The sequence below is a fragment of the Pristiophorus japonicus genome, chromosome 1, assembly GCF_044704955.1.
Source record: "Pristiophorus japonicus isolate sPriJap1 chromosome 1, sPriJap1.hap1, whole genome shotgun sequence".
Taxonomy (NCBI): domain Eukaryota; kingdom Metazoa; phylum Chordata; class Chondrichthyes; family Pristiophoridae; genus Pristiophorus; species Pristiophorus japonicus.
Window position 1 is genome coordinate 125,205,654 of NC_091977.1, and position 20,960 is coordinate 125,226,613.

Consider the following 20,960-nt stretch of genomic DNA (forward strand, 5'->3'; position numbering starts at 1 on the left):
GGGTATGAGGAAAAAAACAAGTAATTGCTTTTGAGAAAGCCAGAAACATTTTATGCTCCAACAAGCTGCTTGTATTGTATAACCTGTGTAAAAGACTTGTGCTAGCATGTGATGCATCGTCCTACGGAGTCGGGTGTGTATTGCAACAAGCTAACGTTGCGGGGAAGTTGCAACCTGTCGCCAATGCCTCCAGGAGCTTGTCTAAGGCTGAGAGAAAGACATCAGAAAATGCATCAGTACCTGTTTGGCCTCAAATTTGAGCTGGAAACCGATCACAAGCCCCTCATATCCCTGTTCACTGAAAACAAGGGGATAAATACTAATGCCTCAGCCCGCATACAAAGGTGGGCACTCGCGCTATCAGCGTATAACTATACCATCTGCCACAGGCCAGGCACCGAGAACTTTGCGGATGCTTTCAGTCAGCTACCATTGCCCACCACGGGGGTGGAAATGGTGCAGCCCGCAGACTTGTTGATGGTCATGGAAGCGTTTGAAAATGATAACTCACCTGTCACGGCCCGCCAGATTAGGACTTGGACCAGCCAAGATCCTCTGCTATCCCTAGTAAAAAACTGTGTACCGCATGGGAGCTGGGCCAGCATCCCCATTGAAATGCAACAGCTCATCAAGCCGTTCCAGCGGCGAAAGGATGAGCTGTCCATTCAGGCAGACTGCCTGTTATGGGTAACCCCGTAGTGCTACCCAAAAAGGGCAGGGAGACGTTCATCTCGGATCTCCACAGCACACACCCGGGTATAGTAATGATGAATGCGATAGCCAGATCCCACGTGTGGTGGCCCGGTATCGACTTTGACTTAGAGTCCTGTGTACGACAATGCAGCATGTGTGCTCAGTTGAGCAACGCGCCCAGAGAGGCACCACTAAGTTTGTGGTCCTGGCCCTCCAGACCATTGTCCAGGATCCATGTCGACTATGCGAGCCGTTTCTCGGTAAAATGTTCCTGGTGGTGGTGGATGCTTTTTCAAAATGGATTGAATGTGAAATAATGTCGGGAAGCACCGCCACTGCCACCATTGAAAGCCTGAGGGCCATGTTTGCCACCAACGGCCTGCCTGACATACTGGTCATTTACAATGGACCATGTTTCACCAGTGCCGAATTTAAAGAATTCATGACCCCCAATGGGATCAAACATGTCACCTTGGCCCCATTTAAACCAGCCTCCAATGGGCAGGCAGAGTGGGCAGTACAAACAATCAAACAGAGCCTTAAACGAGTCACAGAAGGCTCACTCCAAATCCGCCTGTCCCAAGTACTGCTCAGCTACCGCACGAGACCCCACTCACTCACAGGAGTGCCCCCGGCTGAGCTACTCATGAAAAGAACACTTAAAACCAGACTGTCGCTGGTTCACCCCAACCTGCATGATCAGGTAGAGAGCAGGCAGCAGCAACAAAATGTAAACGATGGTCGTGCCACTGTGTCACGGGAAATTGATCTGAATGACCCTGTGGTATGTGTTAAACTATGGACATGGTCCCAAGTGGATCGCGGGCACGGTGATAGCTAAATAAGGGAGTAGGGTGTTTGTAGTCAAACTAGACAATGGGCAAATTTGCAGAAAGCAGCTGGACCAAACGAGGCTGCGGTTCACAGACTGCCCTGAACAACCCACAGCAGACACCACCTTTTTTGAGTCCACAACACACACCCAAAGGATCAACGACACCACGCCGGACCAGGAAATCAAACCCATCACGCCCAACAGCCCAGCAAGGCCAGGCTCACCCAGCAGCCCTGCAGGGCCAACAACACGCCAGCCCAGCAAGGGCACAGCCAACACATCAGAACAGACATTTGTACCGAGGCAGTCCACCAGGGAAAGAAAGGCTCCCTACCGCCTCACCTTGTAAATAGTTTTCACTTTGACTTTGGCGGGGGAAGTGATGTTGTGTATCTGTAAAGCATGAACTCCCATGATCCACCACCAGGATGTGAATCTCCTGAAGTCCCAAGAGATCCCAGCATCCCTTGGGAGCACTGTATATAAGCCGGCCCCTAAGGCTTGTTCCTCACTCTGGAGTGTTTTAATAAAGACTGAGGTCACTCTTACTTTAACCTCTCTGAGTGCAGTATCATCTGTGTTTGGAACACAATAGGCTTCACAACCCAAATTCTCTGACATTTTCCGTTGTAATTCCATCCAATTTTGGGCAGGATTGCGGGGGAGATTGACTCATTTAAAATAAACAGGATAACGTCTCCATTAAAAAAAAACATGCAGAGGAGTATCAGTGAGCACACTGGGGGTCAATGCTGTGATTCTCAGTGCCTGTATCACTGGTGTGCATTGGGTCCCGAGTCCTGACTCTCTGCATTATGGGTCGATGATGCCTAAGGCCTATTTAGCCTTCTATTTGCCTGACATGCTTTATGTACCTAAATGTGTTTGAGCAGCAGGCTAATGAACACCCCAGTCTTAATGCAAGTTATGGGTCCTCCCCATAGTGAAGCTGAAATGTCTGAGCAGTGCTCTAGATGCACGATGTCTGTTTAAAATGAACACTTAACAGAGATCCTCACCAAAAAATGAATTATTGCCTCTGGGGTGGCTCTCCCTCAAGAGAGCCATCCTTCTTCAATGTCACTTCTTGGACCTCCAATAAAAGCGGTTATTATAGAATCATAGAATCATAGAATGATTACAGCACAGAAGATGGCCATTCAGCCCATCGAGTCCATGCCGGCTCTCTGCAAGAGCACGTCAGCTCGTCCCACTCACCCGCCCTTTCCCTGCAGCCCTGCAGATTTTTTTTCCTGAATATAAAAAAATGGCAGTGCAATACCATCAGCCAGCAGTTCTTTCACAACTGTTGACACCAATATTAGATTTACAAGACTCTGTTTCAAACCTTCTAAAGCCAAATTTGAACCAATAATTGGAACAAGATTGTTGGGTAATACTATGCCTGACAATGAATCGAAGCAATTTTACCTAAAGAATCACTGACAGACTCCTGGAATGTAATAAGCTTTTAGAGTTGACAGAAGCTATTGAACCTGTGGTATAAGGTGAATTGTCAACCCATCAATATTCTCAGTAACTATTGCACCCCTCACATAAACTTACATTCAACCCCCTCAACTGCAACCGGTGTTCCTATATTGGTCAGTGCATTCTAACTGTCTTATATGATAATGTATTACAGCCTGCTAAGGGAGATATTCAGGAAAAGGCTTACATGATGTCTCCCAATCCAGAGAAGACCAACATGACAGAGGATAGAGTGCTGGGGACCAATCAGACAAAAATCAAAGAAGCTCACGTCAGGCTGGAGAAGCTGAAACGGACCCTGAGTAACAAAGAAGATGAAATTATTGAGCTTTTAAAAAATAAAAATAAGCTAGAAAATGATTTTTGTACATGGACCAAACAACAGATTGTCCAGGTTGACACATCAAGTGTAGTTCTATTGAAGAGAATTTTAGAAAAGGTGAGAATTTTAAAACCATGCCTATTCAATGTTATAGTGGTGATTTTTATGCACTGATTGTTGAGTTAGTCTTTTCAATTCTCATTACCTGTATCAGCTTGACTTTGCTGCTTTTGAGTCAGAATGTTATGAGTTCAATCCCAATCTAGTAACTAATCTAAGCTGATACTCCAGTGAATTACTCCAGTGAATTACTGAGGGAGTGTTTCATTGTCTGAGGTGATGTCTTTTGATGACACTTTAAACCAAAATCCCATTTGCCTTTTCAAGGTGATGTTGTTTGAAAAATAGCCATTCCTTGCATATTCCAGTACAGATGGTCACAGACAATTTGCACAGTGATAGAGTGATAGCACTTATGATTCATGGCTGCACAGTTGTTGTGTTCAGACCACATGTGTACAATCAATAGTGCTACTGACGATGGAAAATTCTACTCTTTGAAAAAAAAATCCAGTTCCCCTGGTAGATGCTCTGCTGCATTCTCACATGCTTGGTATTCCTCTATTCTTTTTCTTCTTTTTCCCTCTTTTTAATATTCCTGTTACTTATGGGTGAATCTCAAGGGCCTACCAGAGTGGGGTGGGTGAGTAGTGGTGAAGAACAGCTGCCACAGCCCCAGGTGACTGATTTATTTAGTATGGAATCTTTGTCTTTAGTGGATCAAGGCCAGGCCTCAGGCCTGTTCCCACCGATAAGCCCCACTTCAGCAGGCCAGTATGCGGCAGGTCGGGACCATAAAAGGAACGGTGTGGAGGCATACTACTCCAGGGAACAGTGCGAGCTGATGCAGGAGGGCGACGGCAGCGAAGAATGATGTAATCAAGGTCCAGGTCGGTGATTGGAGTGTGGGCAGATACAGCAGGAGGTCGGGGTGAAGGAGCGGCGAGAGAATGTAGGAACGTGATCGGGGCCCAGGAGAGGCGTGAGTTCGGGGCCAGGGGCCCAGGGGCAGCACGGGCCAGCTCACACTGCGATATGTTGTGCGCACTAGGTCTGTGGAGCTGAGCTGGTCTCCAGTCATCTTGGGTAATCCTTGCCACTGGACCAAGACCTAGCTCTGTCAAGCCCATGTGGTGGCTGATGTGCAACGGCCACCACACATTAAAAAAATCCACACACAGGCATTTTCCACCCTTGAGGATGTAGTTCGGGTCCTTCATTGAAACACCTGTGAACTCATCCTTTTTTGGCGTGGAAGCAAGTCATCCTCGTTTTGAGGGACCGCCTATGATGATGATGATGATGCCTCCTCTCACTTGGAATAGCAGATTACTGATGTATCCCTGGATTGAGTCCGAGGAAACTCTCTGCTTGGGCGTTCCCGTCCCTTGACCATGTCCCCTCCGACATGGATAGGGCATATGGAAGTTCCACTCCAAACAAGGTCCCGTGGAAATTAGGAGCTTGGACTGGTATCTGGCATATCTGGGTTCTGACTTATTTTGCAAGCCTTCAGTTGCATTCCTGCTCTCCTTACAGCAGAAGTGTGCCAGAAGGCCAGTGGATTTTTGGGCCCATTGAATGTTTACTTTTATAATCCTAGATGCCCAATTTATATGTGTGAAATTATTAAGAAACAGTGGGTCTGAAAATCTGCAACACTTTTGATACACTGCCATCATAGCTCCAGCTCCAGGTTTCCATAGGTTTTATAAAGGTGGAGCATCCACCTCCTCAAGTATGATCGGTGGTGCAGGAGAGCATGTGGCTGGGGGCAGGAACTTACAGATTGGTTGTCCTTGGCCTAGGAGGAAAATGGTGGGCCATTACGCTAAATGAAAGCCTGGCAAATCGAAGATGTGGATCCAATCTATGCATCGAAGCCAGAATTATGGCCTGGCACTCCAAACCCCCCTGATTCCACAATTCCAGCCTGGTCACCCGAGGTTAGAATTCCTGGCCTCTTGACATGGTGGATACCTGAGATCAGCCCCAAATGAGGTGATCACCTTCCCAGGTTATGCAAATTAGATCACTTCCCTTTGATCCAATAAACTTGAGGTCAGTGCCAGAAGTCATGGCGGGTGGATCCAGGTATTTATGCCAGGGACAAAGACCCGAATGTTTTCAGCTTGTTACAGGTCATCTCCCACCACTGATCACCCACATTTAACAACTGGTCTTTTTCCAGACTGAACCATTCATCCTTGCATCTAGCAGTGATGTGAGAAGTCAGTGCCGAAGCACAAAAGCCATAATAACCCTATTACATTCTTTGTCAATCTAACCAAACAGCTAGCAACTATTTAAGTCATTTATGGCAACATAATCAAAACAAATTAATTTGTATCTGCCTCATGTCCTGCATATGCCTGTGGATGTTTGCCTCCAGCCTATTCTAATGCTTCTTCTTCTAAGTGCCTCCTCAGTGTCTGTGATGTGGATGGCTGTGCCACATTAGAATGAAATTAGAATTAAACTGGTTTATTTATGAAATGATGCATGAATAAACAGTATAGAGTTTTCATTGTTTTACAATTTCCCCAATACTCCTCAGTTATGGAAAACAAAAAAAATACAACTTACTGTTTGGATCTTATCTAAGCTTCTGAAGCTGAGCATGTCCACACTTTTAGAACACAGACAGCTTCAAGTTGCTGCCTTGCTGCGTTTGCAAGAGAAAGAGAGAACGCATACACAAGAGCACCACCCCGCCCCTAAACTTGATGAGATGAGGGGTTACTCAGCCCATGGAGTTATCAATCAAACTGCTAGACTGAGGTGAATGCTTACCCTTTCATATGTGAGCAGGAGGTAGCCCAACACCTACCTTAGTTAAGCTTACCAATGTGCGAACAGAATGGAATGACATCTGATGCCTCAGTTGCCATCAGAAGTGATCTTCTTACTACCTGTACAACCTGAAATGTTTGAGATTGTAGATAACAATCCGACCTGCCTACTAATTAGTACCCCAAATCACTATTGCTGGGACTAGTTCCAGCGAGCTGGCATATTGTTGAGAAAAATGCTGAAGCATTACAACATTATTATGGGCTGGAAATTGGCCAGCCTTGCACTTGTTTTTTGGCGATATTTCACTGTTTTTAGTGGATAAAGGTGATCAGGTAAATTAACCAAAGTCTTGCGTCGGCTGTTTTGAAATACCGCTGAAAAGCAGACCGCCATCGTGCAAGACGAAAAAAAGCACCATCGCTTTAAATTGGCCGTTTGACACACCCGTATTCTGGGTGAAAAAAAACGCCGAGGAAAGCCTGCATTGCAGCCCCAGAAATAGCAGTAAGTATGAAGACCTGCAAAAAAGGTAAGTTAAAGTTTTTATTTTTTTAATTTTTTTTCAGCGGTTCACTAGATAACTTGTGAATGTTTTGTGATTTTTTATTTTTTGTTTTTTTCAATTTTTTTTGTGTTTTCCTCTTCTGTCTATCTTTTAGCGGTAATCGGCCTTGGACTAAAGTTGACGAGGACCGCGGTTTCCGCCGCAAATCTTCGTGCAACGCCGATTTTTACCGCTGAACACTTTTTTTTTGCCAATTTTAGGTCTTTAAAAAATCGCAGAGTGATGAGCGATATTTTTGGTGGAAAATGCCAAAAAAATACCGCTATCATCAAAAGACCAATTTCTAGCCCGAAAAGTTAAAATAAATCAACTCTGGCAACTTAAGCAGCATTCAATTTGCCACATATATATGTAATGCTTTCAGTGCAGGTTCTGGCAAAACAATATGGTAAATAGAGATGTGAGTCCTGTACTTTTTATTCTAACCTTTTTTCAATCCGAGTTATTCCATTCTTTATAAAACAAGTAATTTTTGTCTATTTTCTGCCAGCTTCATTTTGTTTACAATGCAGTTCCAGAAGCACAGCGATTCATTGACAGCCTCTTAAATGACAGTAGTGGGAAGGCAATGGCAGCCAAGGAAACTTTGAACAGAGTACAACAAAATGTGATAAACTCTAAAAGAACATTTGGCAGAAATCCCACAGATTCTAACAGGTACAGAAAAAACCCAGTCCTTCAGATGAAGTAGTCTGTTCCCTCATTCTCCCTACCATGTAATTTATGCTATTCCTCAGAAAAACTGTTAATTTTTTCCACATATATAGCATAAGGCAGTGCAAGTTAGCTGCTTCATTGCGTCATTTTCTGTAATGATACTGGGACCTCTGCTGTCAGTGCAGAGAGAGTGACAGACCAGTCCAACTGTACCATCAGCATGAGTTATATGCAAATCAACTGAATGGAGAAGCTAGCTCTTCTGCTGACCATTGTAAATGACTCATGCCTACATGTGACTCCTGTGGTTAGTGTTGCTAACATGGGAAGTTGTTGAAAGAAGTACAACGGACATGATCTTCACCGTGCGACAACTACAAGAGAAATGCAGGGAACATCACCAACCCTTGTACATAGCCTTCTTTGACCTCATAAATGCCTTTGACACTGTCAACCATAAGGGATTATGGAGAGTCCTCCTTCATTTCGGCTGCCCTCAAAAGTTTGTCACCATCCTCCGTCTGCACCATGATGACATTCAAGCCGTGATCCTGACCAATGGATCCACCACAGACCCAATCCATGTCCGGACCGGGGTTAATCAAGGATGCATCATCACACCAATGCTCTTTTCGATCTTCCTTACTGCAATGCTTCGTCTCACCCTTTGCAAGTTCCCCGCTGGAGTGGATCTAAAAGTGGAACTAAAATGGGGGAATCTATTCCAACTCCATCGCCTCCAGGCCAGATCAAAGGTCGTCCCAACCTCTGTCATTGAACTACAGTAGGCGGGCGATGCTTGCATCTGTGCTCACTTAGAGGCTGAACTCCAAGCCATCGCCAACACCTTCACCGAGGCCTTAAGTTAAACATCCGTAAGACAAAGGTCCTCTACCAACCTGACCCCACCACACAGCACTGCCCCCCGATGATCAAAATACATGATGAGGCATTGGACAACGTGGACCATTTTCCATACCTCGGGAGCATAGTGTCAGCAAGAGCAGACATCGACGACAAGGTCCAACACTGCCTCCCGTGTGCCAGCGCAGCCTTTGGTTGCCTGAGGAAGAGAGTGTTTGAAGACCAGGACCTCAAATCCAGCACCAAACTTATGGTCTACAGGGCAGTAGTCATACCCACCCTCCTATATGGCTCAGAGACGTGGACTATATACAGCAGACACCTCAAAATGCTGGAGATGTACCACCAATGCTGCCTCCCCAAGATCCTGCAAATCCATAGGAGGAGCAGGAAGCCTTCGGCCTCCCCCAGCTCTGATTGCCAACCTCCCCCATTCCATGATTGCCGACCTCACCCCAGCCCCCTCGAGCATGGGCCTCTCTGATCTCCCGATTGCCAGGGACTATTACCAAGTGTCCATGGCTGCATCTTACTGCTGCTGGTGTTCACCATCTGCCCACCAGTCAGGCTGTCCATTTGGCCGGTTGCTGGGCAGGAAACAGAGCTAAAGAATGTTAACGAGGCCCTGCTGTTAGATCAACAGGACCTCTGCATCCCCGGCCTTGTCAAGTTCTTTGGTCATTTTCAAGCTCACCTGATTGATCCAGGAACTGATTTTACATCCAGAACTATCCAGGCAGATGACACAGATCCTTCAACAATGTACTGTTATTCTGTGAAGTGCTTTACCCTGCAGCTGCCAATGCATCAGGGACTACTCAGAGCTGGTTGACCTGTTTTGCAGGGATCAGATTCCACAGGAACTTTACAAAAGTCTGGAAGAAGCACAGGCTGATCTTTGGGAAGCAGAAATGGTGCTGAAAGCACTAAGCAGCATTAGGTCTGGATGTATTAATGATCAGCTGAACCCTATTATGGCAGGTGAGATCACTAATTCTAATAGAAAAAGTACCTTGTGCACCTTTCATTGTAAATGATTCAGAAGTATTTATTGTTAAAATGTTATTGATCATCTTTTCTGCAATTCCTCTGTTGATCTCCCTGTGCTCTGCTAATATCATGAAACAAGTACAGCTGAAGAAGGTCAGTATTAGTTTATCCATCTGTAAAGGCCCTACTGCTCCCTTACCGCCCCCCACCCCGATCACAGCATCCAACTCTTCCTTAATAATTCTAGTGTTTTCACCTCCACCAACTCCCCTATAAATCTATTCCACAGGGGTGGAAATGGCATAGCCCACAGATTTAGCCATGGTTATGGAAGCATTTGAAAGTGAGCAATCACCCGTCACTGCCAGCAGATCAAAAACTGGACGAGCCGGGACCCGTTCTGCCTTCTGTGGGGCAATCGAGTAGTAATTCCCAAGAAGGGAGGAGATACCTTCATCAGTGACCTCCATAGTACCCACCCAGGCATCGTAATGATGAAAGCGATAGCCAGATCCCACGTGTGGTGGCCCGGTATCGATGCGTTCACAGATGTAATACATGCTCGCAGTTAAGCAGTGTATCCAGGGAGGTGCCGCTAAGTTTATGATCTTGGCCCTCCAAACCATGGTCTATGGTACACGTCGACTATGCAGGCCCATTCTTGGGTAAAATACTCTTTGTGGTTGTCGATGCGTACTCCAAGTGGATTGAATGTGAGATAATGTCGGCTAGCACGTCTGCTGCCATTACCGAAAGCCTGTGGGCTATGTTTGCCACAAATGGCCTACCCGATGTCCTGGTGAGCGACAACGGGCCATGTTTTACCAGTGCTGAGTTCAAAGAATTCATGCGCAACGGGATCAAACATGTCACATCTGCCCCGTTTAAACCAGTGTCCAATAGTCAGGCAGAGAGAGCAGTGCAAACCATCAAGCAAGGCTTGAAGAGGGTAACTGAAGGCTCACTGCAGACTCGCCTATCTCGAGTCCTGCTTAGCTACTGCACAAGACCCCACTCACTCACTTGGATCCCACCTGCTGAACTGCTTATGAAAAGAGCACTTAAGACAAGGCTCTCGTTAGTTCACCCTGATCTACATGAACAGGTAGAGAGCAGGCGGCTTCAACAAAGTACATACCATGATAGCGCAAATGTGTCACACGAGATTGAAATCAATGATCCTGTATTTTTATTGAATTATGGACAAGGTCCCAAGTGGCTTCCCGGCACTGTCATGGCCAAAGAGGGGAGCAGGGTTTTTTGGGTCAAATTTTCAAATGGACTCATTCACCGGAAATCAAACTCAGATTCACGGACTATCCTGAACAACCCACTTTGGATCCTACCTTCTTTGACCCCCCAACATACACACCAGTGGCAACTGGCACCACGGTTGACCACGAAGCAGAACCCATCACCCACAGCAGCCCAGCAGGACCCACCACACCAGGCAGCCCAGCAAGGCCAGCTGCACAGCAGCCCAGCGAGGGCCCAACAACACCAGCTTTCACACCGAGACGATCAACCAGGGCAAGAAGGGCCCCAGATCGACTCACATTGTAAATAGTTACACTATTGACTTTGGGCCAGGGGGAGTGTTGTTATATATGCATACTTGTATTTACTCTGTACAATCATCAGAGGGCTCATCCCCTGAGTCCCAAAGGATCCCGTAATCCCATGGGAGCACAGGTATTTAAGGAGGCCTCACAGGTTGGAGAGGCACTCTGGAGACCTGCAATAAAAGACTGTCACACTTTACTGTGAGCTCACAGTGTTCAGTCTGACTCTTTCTCCATACATAACAGATAGTATGCAGGTACAGCAAGTGATCAGGAAGGCCAATTGTATCTTGGCCTTTATTGCAAAAGTGATGGAGTATAAAAGCAGGGAAGTCTTGCTACAGCTATATAAAGTTTTGGTGAGGCCACACCTGGAATACTACGTGCAGTTGTGGTTTCCATATTTACGAAAGGATATACTTGCTTTAGAGGCAGTTCAGAGAAGGTTCACTAGGTTGATTCTGGGGATGAGGGGGTGGACTTATGAGGAAAGGTTGAGTAGGTTAGGCCTCTACTCATTGGAGTTCAGAAGAATGAGAGGTGATCTTATCGAAACATATAAGATTATGAGGGAGCTTGACAAGGTGGATGCAGAGAGGATGTTTCCATTGATGGGGGAGACTAGAACTAGAGGGCATGATCTTAGAATAAGGGGCCATTCATTTGAAACAGAGATGAGGAGAAATTTCTTCTCTCAGAGGGTTGTAAATCTGTGGAATTCGCTGCCTCAGAGAGCTGTGGAAACTGGGACATTGAATAAATTTAAGACAGAAATAGACAGTTTCTTAAATGACAAGGGGATAAGGGTTTATGGGGAGCGGGCAGGGAAGTGGAGCTGAGTCCATGATCAGATCAGCTATGATCTTATGGAATGGTGGAGCAGACTCAAGGAGCCGTTTGGCCAACTCCTATTCCTATTTCTTATGTTCTTATTATGTTCTTAAGTTTACCTGGAGTGGGACTTAAGCCATTAACCTTCTGACTCAGTGGAAGTGTGCTCTCAATCCCTCAACAGCCTCTGTATTGTATGATTTCTTGACTGACATCAAATGATAGATGAGCCACAACTTTCTTTGGCTCAGTATTGCGAAGAACATAATCTTTAGCAGTCGCAACAGATTATGGGGCCAAAATTCAGGGTCCGTATAAGGCCGTTTTGCGGCGGCCAAGCGGCGGAGTCAAGTGGCCACCGCTTTGCAGTCCATTGGTCGCCCCCAACTCAAATTCACCTCGGCCTATCCCCACTTCCGACCTGCTGTTGCCGACCACCGCAAGCGCATCATCAAAGTGCGCACCGCTGCTATCCCGCACCTACAAGTCAATCTGCCCCAAATTTAGTGAAAAAAATCCACGAGCCGCTGCATGGTTCCCCCGACAGCTTTTTCTGTCGGTGCACCTTGTTCTGCCTGTGTGCGGCACGGCAGCGCGATGGTCCTTCAAGGGGAGGGTCCACTGCCGTGGCCGCCATGTTGTTAATTTTGGAGGCCGACTTCCCGATCGCCTGGCAAATTATTGCCCCGGGCTCGGCTGGGGCGCCGACAGGCAGCCTGGCACCCCCTTTGTGTGCCAGGCCGCTGGCCTGGCCAAAACCCTCCCTGGTGGCCCAGTGGACCGATGTTTGTGAATGCCAAATGCTCTCCCCTTTAAGTGAAGCGGAGAGCATGGTGACGCAAACGCGTTGTGATATCATCTCCGCTCCGCCGATGAGTGACAGCAGCGGAGACTCGGTCCCACCCCAACTTCTGCCCCTCACCAGGACTTACCACCGCACTTCTGCCCCCATTATGACCGACTTCCGGTCCAAATGAGAAAAAAAGTTTAATGTAAAAAAAATAACTCGGAAGACCACTTCATCACACATGGCAGTAAAAAAAGGTTAAAACTCGTGGATGCACCAGCTTTCTGGCGTGCCTGAATTTCGGCCCCTATGTTTTCTTGTCCCAGATTCTAACCTCCTTCCTGGCCCCTTTCTCAGGCTGAACCAGACCATTCGCACCCTTGGTATAATACTTGATCCTGAGCTGAGCCTTAAATATCACATCCTATCCACCGTCAAAATTGCCTGCCTCCACCATTACTTCAACCCCTCTCTTGTTGAAACCCTTGTACATGCATTTGTCACTTCCAAATCCGACTGCTCCAACACCCTCCATACTGTACTCGCATCAACTTCAACTTGTCCAAAACTCCATGGGGTCGAAATTCACCTTCGCCGAAAACGGATCACATCTACCGTTTTTCCCGTGTTTTCACCGCACGGTGGATGCAGTGGCCTCCTGCGTGAAATTCAGCTCTTTGTCTTTTTTTCCCGAGCGAGGCGCAAGTCAGTCATAATGGGGGCTGAAGTAGGATAGAGAGCAGAAGATTGGTCATAAGAGGGGCGGAAGTGGGAGTGGGCGGAGTGGTCGCAGCTGTCAGTCATCAGTGTAGCGCTGATGATGTCATCATGCTGGCGCATTACCATGTCGCTCCCCTTCACTTAAAAAGGAGAGTTGCTGCGAGCTCTGCGATTATTTTAGTTAGGTCCACTGGGCCACCAGGGTGGGTTTCGGCCAAGCCAGCGGCCTGGCACCCAAGAGCGGGTGCTAGGCTGCCTGTTGGTGGCCTGACCGAACCCAGGGGCATAATTGTCAGGCCGACCTGGCAATCGACCGACAAAAAAATAAAATGGGGCCGCACCGCCATTTTGCACACACTGCAAACACAGTGCACCGACAGGAAAAACTGTCGGGGGCACCACGCGGTGGTCGTAAGATTTCTTTTGGTGATTTTGCTTGCGGTGCAGGAGTTTGGCGGTGCACGCTTTGATGTCGCACTTAGGAGGATTCGGCAGCAGCAGGGCGGAAGTGGGGACCACCGGAAGAATTTCGCAAGCGCCGGTCATTCGACAAATAAAACGGCGGCCATTCGACACTGCCATGTGGCAGCCGCTTTCCGACAGTATCAGGCCTTATTGGGAGTCTGAATTTCGGCCCCACATATCTCATGTCCTGTTCCACAATAAGCCTCATTCATTTTCTACCCGCATCCTCACTGGTTGTACAAAATCTTAAATTTAAAATTCTCAGGCCTAGAGATTTGAGGCTGCTGCAAACCTGCCGATGGCACCACAAGCCGCAGTAAATGGTTACCAAACTCTATAGTGCTGGCAGTACCAGTAAATTGGTAATTAACATTAGCGCAGCGCTAAACGCACTGTGCAAGGCCGTTTTCATGGTAGTAGTGCCAGTTGGAGGCCCAATGTAGCATGGCCATGGTGTCATTGCAGCAAGTACAGCCTTCTCTTAAAGCAAGGCTGTCATTCCCCTTAAAGGAGAACTGCCTTCTAAAATGAATAAAATAAAAATAATTTTAAAATAGGCCGTTTTTAGCTCTTAATGCTCAACTGCCTTCTGAAAATAAAATTAACAATAAAAAAAATTCCCAAATGGCAGTCTTCAGCTCATGAAGCTGAATTGCCTTCGCCACTTAAAAAAGTGGCAAAAGTGCTTCAGCACTAAAACAGTGGCTGAGCAAGCCAGGGAAGGACATCCAGAGTCTCGCTGCAGTACTCCAGCTTTGCACAGGGGGTCAACGCTGTGGCCACAGTGGCCAGGAGGCCGTCCAGAAAGAAGGATGTGGAAATGTATCACCAAGGCTGCCAGCAATGTTGCCCCCACAACCTGGCTCCAGTGCCCAAAGAAGTTTCATAACCTCAGACCAGTGGTCAATGTCAGTGAATGCACTCCTACCAACTGCAACACTAGCCTTGCACACTGCTGAATGTAGTCCCCCGCCCCCTCCACCACACCCCCCCCACCCTCACTGCCTGCAATCACTCACCTACCAACAATCTCTACCAATTGCGAGGCACACCTCCTATTCCTAGCTTCACTTCACTCCCTTGGAAGAGACTGTGTTGCCCATTCTTGGCAGGGGCATGGCTGAGCCCAGTGACAGCGCTCTGGCCCTCACCAAAATGGTGGCTGCTGGGTATTGCGCCAGAGGCGGGCATTAGAGCGATGTCAAATTTTTGGGGCTTATAATACTCTTGTGAAGTGCCTTGGGATGTTTTACTACGTTAAAGGTGCCATATAAATGCAAGTTGTTGTTGAAGTAAATTGTTTGACCTCATCCTCACTAACTTACCTGCTGCAGATCGGTCTATCGATTATATTATTGGTAGGAGTGACCACCGAATGGTTTGGCCTCCATGGTGAGGTCAGCAAAATTGTATACGACTATAATCTGTAAATTCATGCCCTGGCACATTCCTCCCCCCCCCTTCCCCCACACCGATCAATATCAAGTTGCGAGACCAACCCTGTAACAATGGGAATCTCCTGGTCCTGCTCAGTGCTTTCTCACAGTGGCTTCATCTCTCCCAATTTGATGCAGACATTGTTTCACATAACGCCCCTAATAATGGATAACATAACCCAACATTTGAAACTTAAAACAAAACCTAAACTTACATTTCTAATGATAATTGTGCAGAACAAACTTGTGTTAAATATAGTATGCAACATCTATTGACTTTTGGTTACTTGTCTTTTGCTCTGTGCATCCATTTTTTGTGGAAATTTTAATCGGGCTGTCAGTACAGAGCAAAAACATTTTCATTTAGCTTGAATCAATTTAAAATGATGAATTTTGCTCCCAGCTAGCTTTTAGATGATTAATGTAGAAAAGTTAGTTCCATTTTTTTGATTGAGCTTAATAGAAGTGCTTTAGCTTTATTAATTACATTAATTAAATGATAATCATAAAATTGCAGCAATCTCATCAATAATAATTTTTTAAATTCTGTGTGTATGGAAGGTTTTAGAAAAACGGAAGAAGCAACATTGAGGCTTAATCTGGGACAGGAGGAAATTAAACAAATTGCTGCTGATAGCATCATAAATGATGGACAGGTGAGAGAAAATTACAGTATATTCATCTTAAGAGACTGACATTTTATTAGAAGGGTGAATTTTCATGTCAATTCTTGTGAAGCATGTCAGGTCTGAAACTGGGACCCGTCTTTACTTTGAGGCACACTCAGTGTCAACAACCTCACCTGTATAAAATATATATATACAATGAAAGTTCTGCCCCATCATTTTATCTTAACTACAACGACAGAAGCTTTCCTCGAACTTCAGAAGATTACCTCCAGCTACACAATCTGACACTTTCATTGACCCTCCAGCTATTTTTATAATCATTCCAAGGGTGATGCCAATTTGTGCATTTTTCTCCTAATACTGTCTCTACCCTCATATCTTTATTTCTCAAGTTCACGGGTGCTGATTTATTGCCTGCAATGCTCTGAAAGCGTATGTTTTTCAATTCACTGACAGGATATTCACATTTCTCAAGATTAATGTTCATTCAAAGCTGAAAGCATTTTGCACAAACGCTAAAGTTGGAAGATAAATTGGGTGCAAAGGCCACAGACTCATTTAAAAGCAAGGCCCCCTCCTCCAAGAAGCCTCTCTCCTCACTCACTCTGGTATCAGGTTGGGGTATGATGACACTGGATTCAGGCGGCATTTACACTAAAACTCCAGCATTGTTGTAATGCAAAGTCACTTTACAAAGTTGTACTGTAAATGCATTTTAAGAGCAGATTTGCTCCCTATGTGTCAGAAAAGCACAAGTGAACATTATAAAACAAAGAAAACATTAGGCCCCTTAAAAATAAGTTAAGATCAGTGAGGACCTCTGCAGTAATACTGAAACACTAACACTGAACACTGAAACTTGTGTTTCTGTTTGTGTTAACAGAAAGTTAAATGTTGCATGACATAGAAAAAAAAAGTACAATCCGAACATTATAGCAAGAACTTATAAGAACATAAGAAATAGGAGCAGGAGTAGGCCATTTGGCCCCTCGCGCCATTCAATGAGATCATGCCTGATCTTCTACGTCAACTCCACTTACCTGCACGATCCCCAGATTTCCTGAATATCCAAAAATCGTTCACCCTCTGTCTTGAATATATTCAACCACTGACCTTCCACAGCTCTCTGGTGTAGAGAAATCCAAAGATTCACCACCCTCCTTATCCCAGTCCTAAATGGCCAACCCTTTATTCTGAGACTATGACACCTGGTTCTAGACTTCCCAGTCAGGGGAAACAGCCTTCCTGCATCTACCCTGTCAAGCCCTGTAAGAATTTTGTATGTTTCAATGAGATCGCCTCTCATTCTTCTAAACTCTAGAGAATATAGGCCTAGTCTATCAATCTCTCCTCTTGTTGCACTCCCTCTATGGCAAATATATCCTTCCTTAGGTAAGGAGACCAAACTGTACAGAGTATTCCAAGTGTGGCCTCACCAGGGCCCTATATAATTGTAGTAAGATGTCTTTACTCTTATACTCAAATCCTCTTCTACTAAAAGCCAAACTCAATGCCTTGAAGAAAGAACATAATGGGCCTGAAATAGCTTTTCCAATCTGTCAAGTTCTGGGAGAGAAGAACATTCGCATGGGCAAGATTGCACTATTTGCCCATCTCTTGCCCAGCGAATGTCCTTAAAACTCTTGCGCTGGTAAAAGCAGGTACATAGCTTACTTTTACCAGCATAAGAGTTTTAAAACATATAAAAAATATTTAACAATAACATTTAAAAACACACTTTTATGTTAAAAACCCTGCCCACTAAGGTAAGTTTATTTAAAACCCTAATTACAAAACTTTAAAAAAAGCCGAAAAATATATATTTTTTCTAACACATTTATTAACTTTAATTTAAATTAATGTTAAATATGTGAGATCATTTTTAAATGTTTTTATTTGTGTTTGGGTGTTTGGGGGGTGGGGGGGTGTTTCTCATTCATAATAACGAGAACTCCTATTTACGAAGTTCCCATTATTATGAATGGGAATACTGTGCCTTCATTGGCTGGCCAGTGCCACATGACTCCAGCTTCTCCCTCCGCATCTCCCAAGACGTGAACATGCTCCGATGCGCAAGGAGAGGAGGCCTCCGACTGGGATCGCTGGAGGGCGCAATAGCAAAAGGTAGATGCAGAACTTTTTTTACTATCTTCAGGCAAGCGCCTGCGGGAAGCCCAGAACCGGGATTTCAGGCCCATTAATGTGATAATCGGAACTGGATGTGCAGTAGAATAGTAATCACACATGAATATTTTGATAATCAAAATTGAAATTTGCTTTCCTTCACTTCGCTGCTATTCTAATACGGACCAACCACAGCAAGCAAAATAACTTTAGAAGAAACTTTTTTTACAGTAATATTTTCTAATACATTTTCTGTTCTTTAAATGAATCTATGTTAGAATCATACTAGAGAGAGTACAGAGGAGATTTACAAGGATGTTGCCTGGACTGGAGAATTTTAGCTTTGAGGAAAGATTGGATAGACTGGGTTTGTTTACTTTCAAACAGAGGCTGAGGGGAGACCTTATTGAGGTGTATAAAATTATGAGGGACTATATAGAGTGGATAGGAAGGACCTCAGCAGTGGGGTCAACTACTAGGGGGCATAGATTTAAAGTAATTGGTAGAAGGTTTAGAGGGGATTTAAGGGGAAATTTCTTCATCCAGAGGATGGTAGAGGCAGAAACCTTCACCACATTTAAAAAGTACTTGGATGTGCACTTGAAGTGCTGTAACCTACAAGGCTATGGACCAAGAGCTGGAAAGTGGGATTAGACTGGATAGCTCTTTGTTGGCCGGCACAGACACGGACATGATGGGCCAAAATGGCCTCTGTCCGTGCTGTAAAGTTCTATGACTCTATGATTTTATGATTAGCTAGATGCGGACGGTCGGCATGGCAGCTCAGAACTCCTTGCTTCTTTTCATACCGGTGACTTTCCGTTACTGGCATTACCCAGCCCTATTAAATGGTGCAGGTCTGAGAACGTCATCGATGACTTATTTCCAGCGGGGTTATTTAAAGCAGCCTTGGCCACATTGCATTTAAAGGTATATCCAGGCGTGTGCAGGCAGTACACAATACCATCTGGTTATTGCTGAGCCTTGCAGAGATGGCTTCACAGAGACAGAGGGCTGTACCCAGGTTTTCAGATGACTCCTTACATATTCTTATGGAGGGAGTCAGAGCATGGGACTCGAGATACTTGACTATATCTTGCAAGTGTACAGTCCTCCTCCAAATCTCCCTGTTCGATAGTGTTAATTTTGTTCAGAATTTTCCTCAAGCCGTTTCTAACCATAGTTACTGAGCCTTCTAGAGTGGCTAAATCAAAAATATTGACAAAGTAGGTACCGGTGTTAAAGGTGGTTGCAACATCATTCCTTAAGCTCCGACGCCTTCTGACATGCCATGTATCATTATTGCCCTTCCCAGTTCCCTTCATAGTCTCGGTCTTAGTTACTTCCGAGATAACATTCAATCCAGAATAATTTGGAAATTCGCTGTAGTACAGGGTCTCCAAATCCTCCTCTACCAGTGTGTCACAGGTCCTTTCCCAAAATCCCTCGATTCATTTATGCATTAATCGTTCATATAATTGTATGGTTTTAGATTTGCACCATGCCAGCATCCCTAAGCCTGTTAAATTAATTATTACTGGCGTGACTTCATCATGGACGTCATGGTATAGAACCTTTTGGGTTGGGATTATACTAGTCCATTTATTGGTCCTGGGGTGTGTTTAGGGCAAACAACTGGAAATGTGTTTTATTCATCAGGAAAGGGATTTGCGGACGAACCTTTAACTCTAGTGCATGTATGACTGCACTTCCAATCCTGTACCCTTCCCTCTACCATTAGCCATTTTGGCTTTTAGTACTAATAAAGTTGAAATCTTAGGGCTGTCATTCTCTTTCTTTTACTACGTTGTGAGGTAGTAAGAATCTGTAGGTCTCGTCTGTGAATAGAAGGTGGCTCCGGACCTAGGGCCAAGGAGGCTTCTACAGCTCCTGCTCCCTGTCCATTTTCACTTGGATCATGTGGTACCTGGTGAGGTGCGTGCCATTGGGCATTTCCTCCGTGTCGTCCCAGTAGACCAGCTGCATCCCAATCATTCACATAATCGTGGTTTGCGGTCTCCTTGACCTGCTTGTGGGCCAAAAAAGCTTCATCTGGTTAATATTAAACCATTTCATTCTCTTGGGTAGCTGAACTGCATACACCATGGGGCTAGCCTTATCGTTGATACTGTATGGTCCCTTGTATCGCGCAACTTCGAACCATCACCTGGCTACCGACCTCTCATTCTTGTGGCTTACTCGGGTTTAGAGGTAATCGATTGCCTTGCCCCGATATTGTGGGCAGCTGCCAGGTGTAACTCTCTGAGTTTCTCACAAGTAATTTAAGAACTTATCCCTGGTTAATTCTTTGATCTGTTTCTCTGCCAATGTAGGAACAAGTGTGTTGGGGTTCTCTTGGGTCTCCCTGTAACCAATTCATGAAGAGAATATCCCATTCCCTTCGACTCTGGACTGCGTATATTCATTAGAATTAGAGGCAGTATTTCGTCCCACTTGGTGGATTTTCATTCAGTTCTTTATGTAAAGCAGTTTTAGGGTATGGTTCATTCTCTCCACAATTCCCGACAACTACAGGTTATGGGCTACATGCCATTTTCCTTCAATCCCCAACAGTTTAAGAGTAGCCTGCATCACCTGACCTGTGAAATGGCTCCCTTGGTGTGACTCCACTACACGAGGGAATCCCCATCTCGAGAACACCTCTTTGACTGGTGTTTTTGCTGTCCACAGTGCCGTGGCTGTTTTACAAGGGAATGCTTCCACCCACTTAATGAAATTGTCCACTAACACCAGACAATATTTATTGCCCTTCTGAGTAAGGGGTAAGGGTCCAATAAAATCAATCTGGGCACATTGCCATGACCCTTCAGCCCTTCGGCTATATCCTAGAGTTGCCTTTTTCAAGTGTGGGTCGGGATTATTGGCAGCACATATCAAGCAGCTTTTCCGAACATCCTCCACATCTCCCCTAAGGTGCTTCCACTCTATTCCAGGTGGTTTCGGGTCCTGGATGCTCTGCCCCGGACCTCCAGATGCTAGTTGAATGAATTCCTCCCAGTATCCCTCTGGAACTATCCACTTGTCACCTTTAAATGGCATCCTTTCTCTGATTTCTACATCTCTAGCTCTGCAGGGTGCCTCTATGTCTCTTCCCTCTTCCTTTTCCTTTATA

At 45.4% G+C, this 20,960-nt stretch overlaps 1 protein-coding gene across 1 annotated transcript in view; it reads left to right on the top strand.

The window, feature by feature from the left end:
- The window catches only part of LOC139265678 (uncharacterized), a 187,037-nt gene that overhangs the window by 95,565 nt on the left and 70,512 nt on the right, over positions 1-20,960 (top strand). The window contains exons 12-15 of the mRNA XM_070882902.1: positions 3,174-3,458; positions 7,253-7,419; positions 9,128-9,264; positions 15,636-15,730. Of these exons, the coding sequence (XP_070739003.1) occupies positions 3,174-3,458; positions 7,253-7,419; positions 9,128-9,264; positions 15,636-15,730 (684 nt within the window). The remainder of the gene's footprint in view (positions 1-3,173; positions 3,459-7,252; positions 7,420-9,127; positions 9,265-15,635; positions 15,731-20,960) is intronic.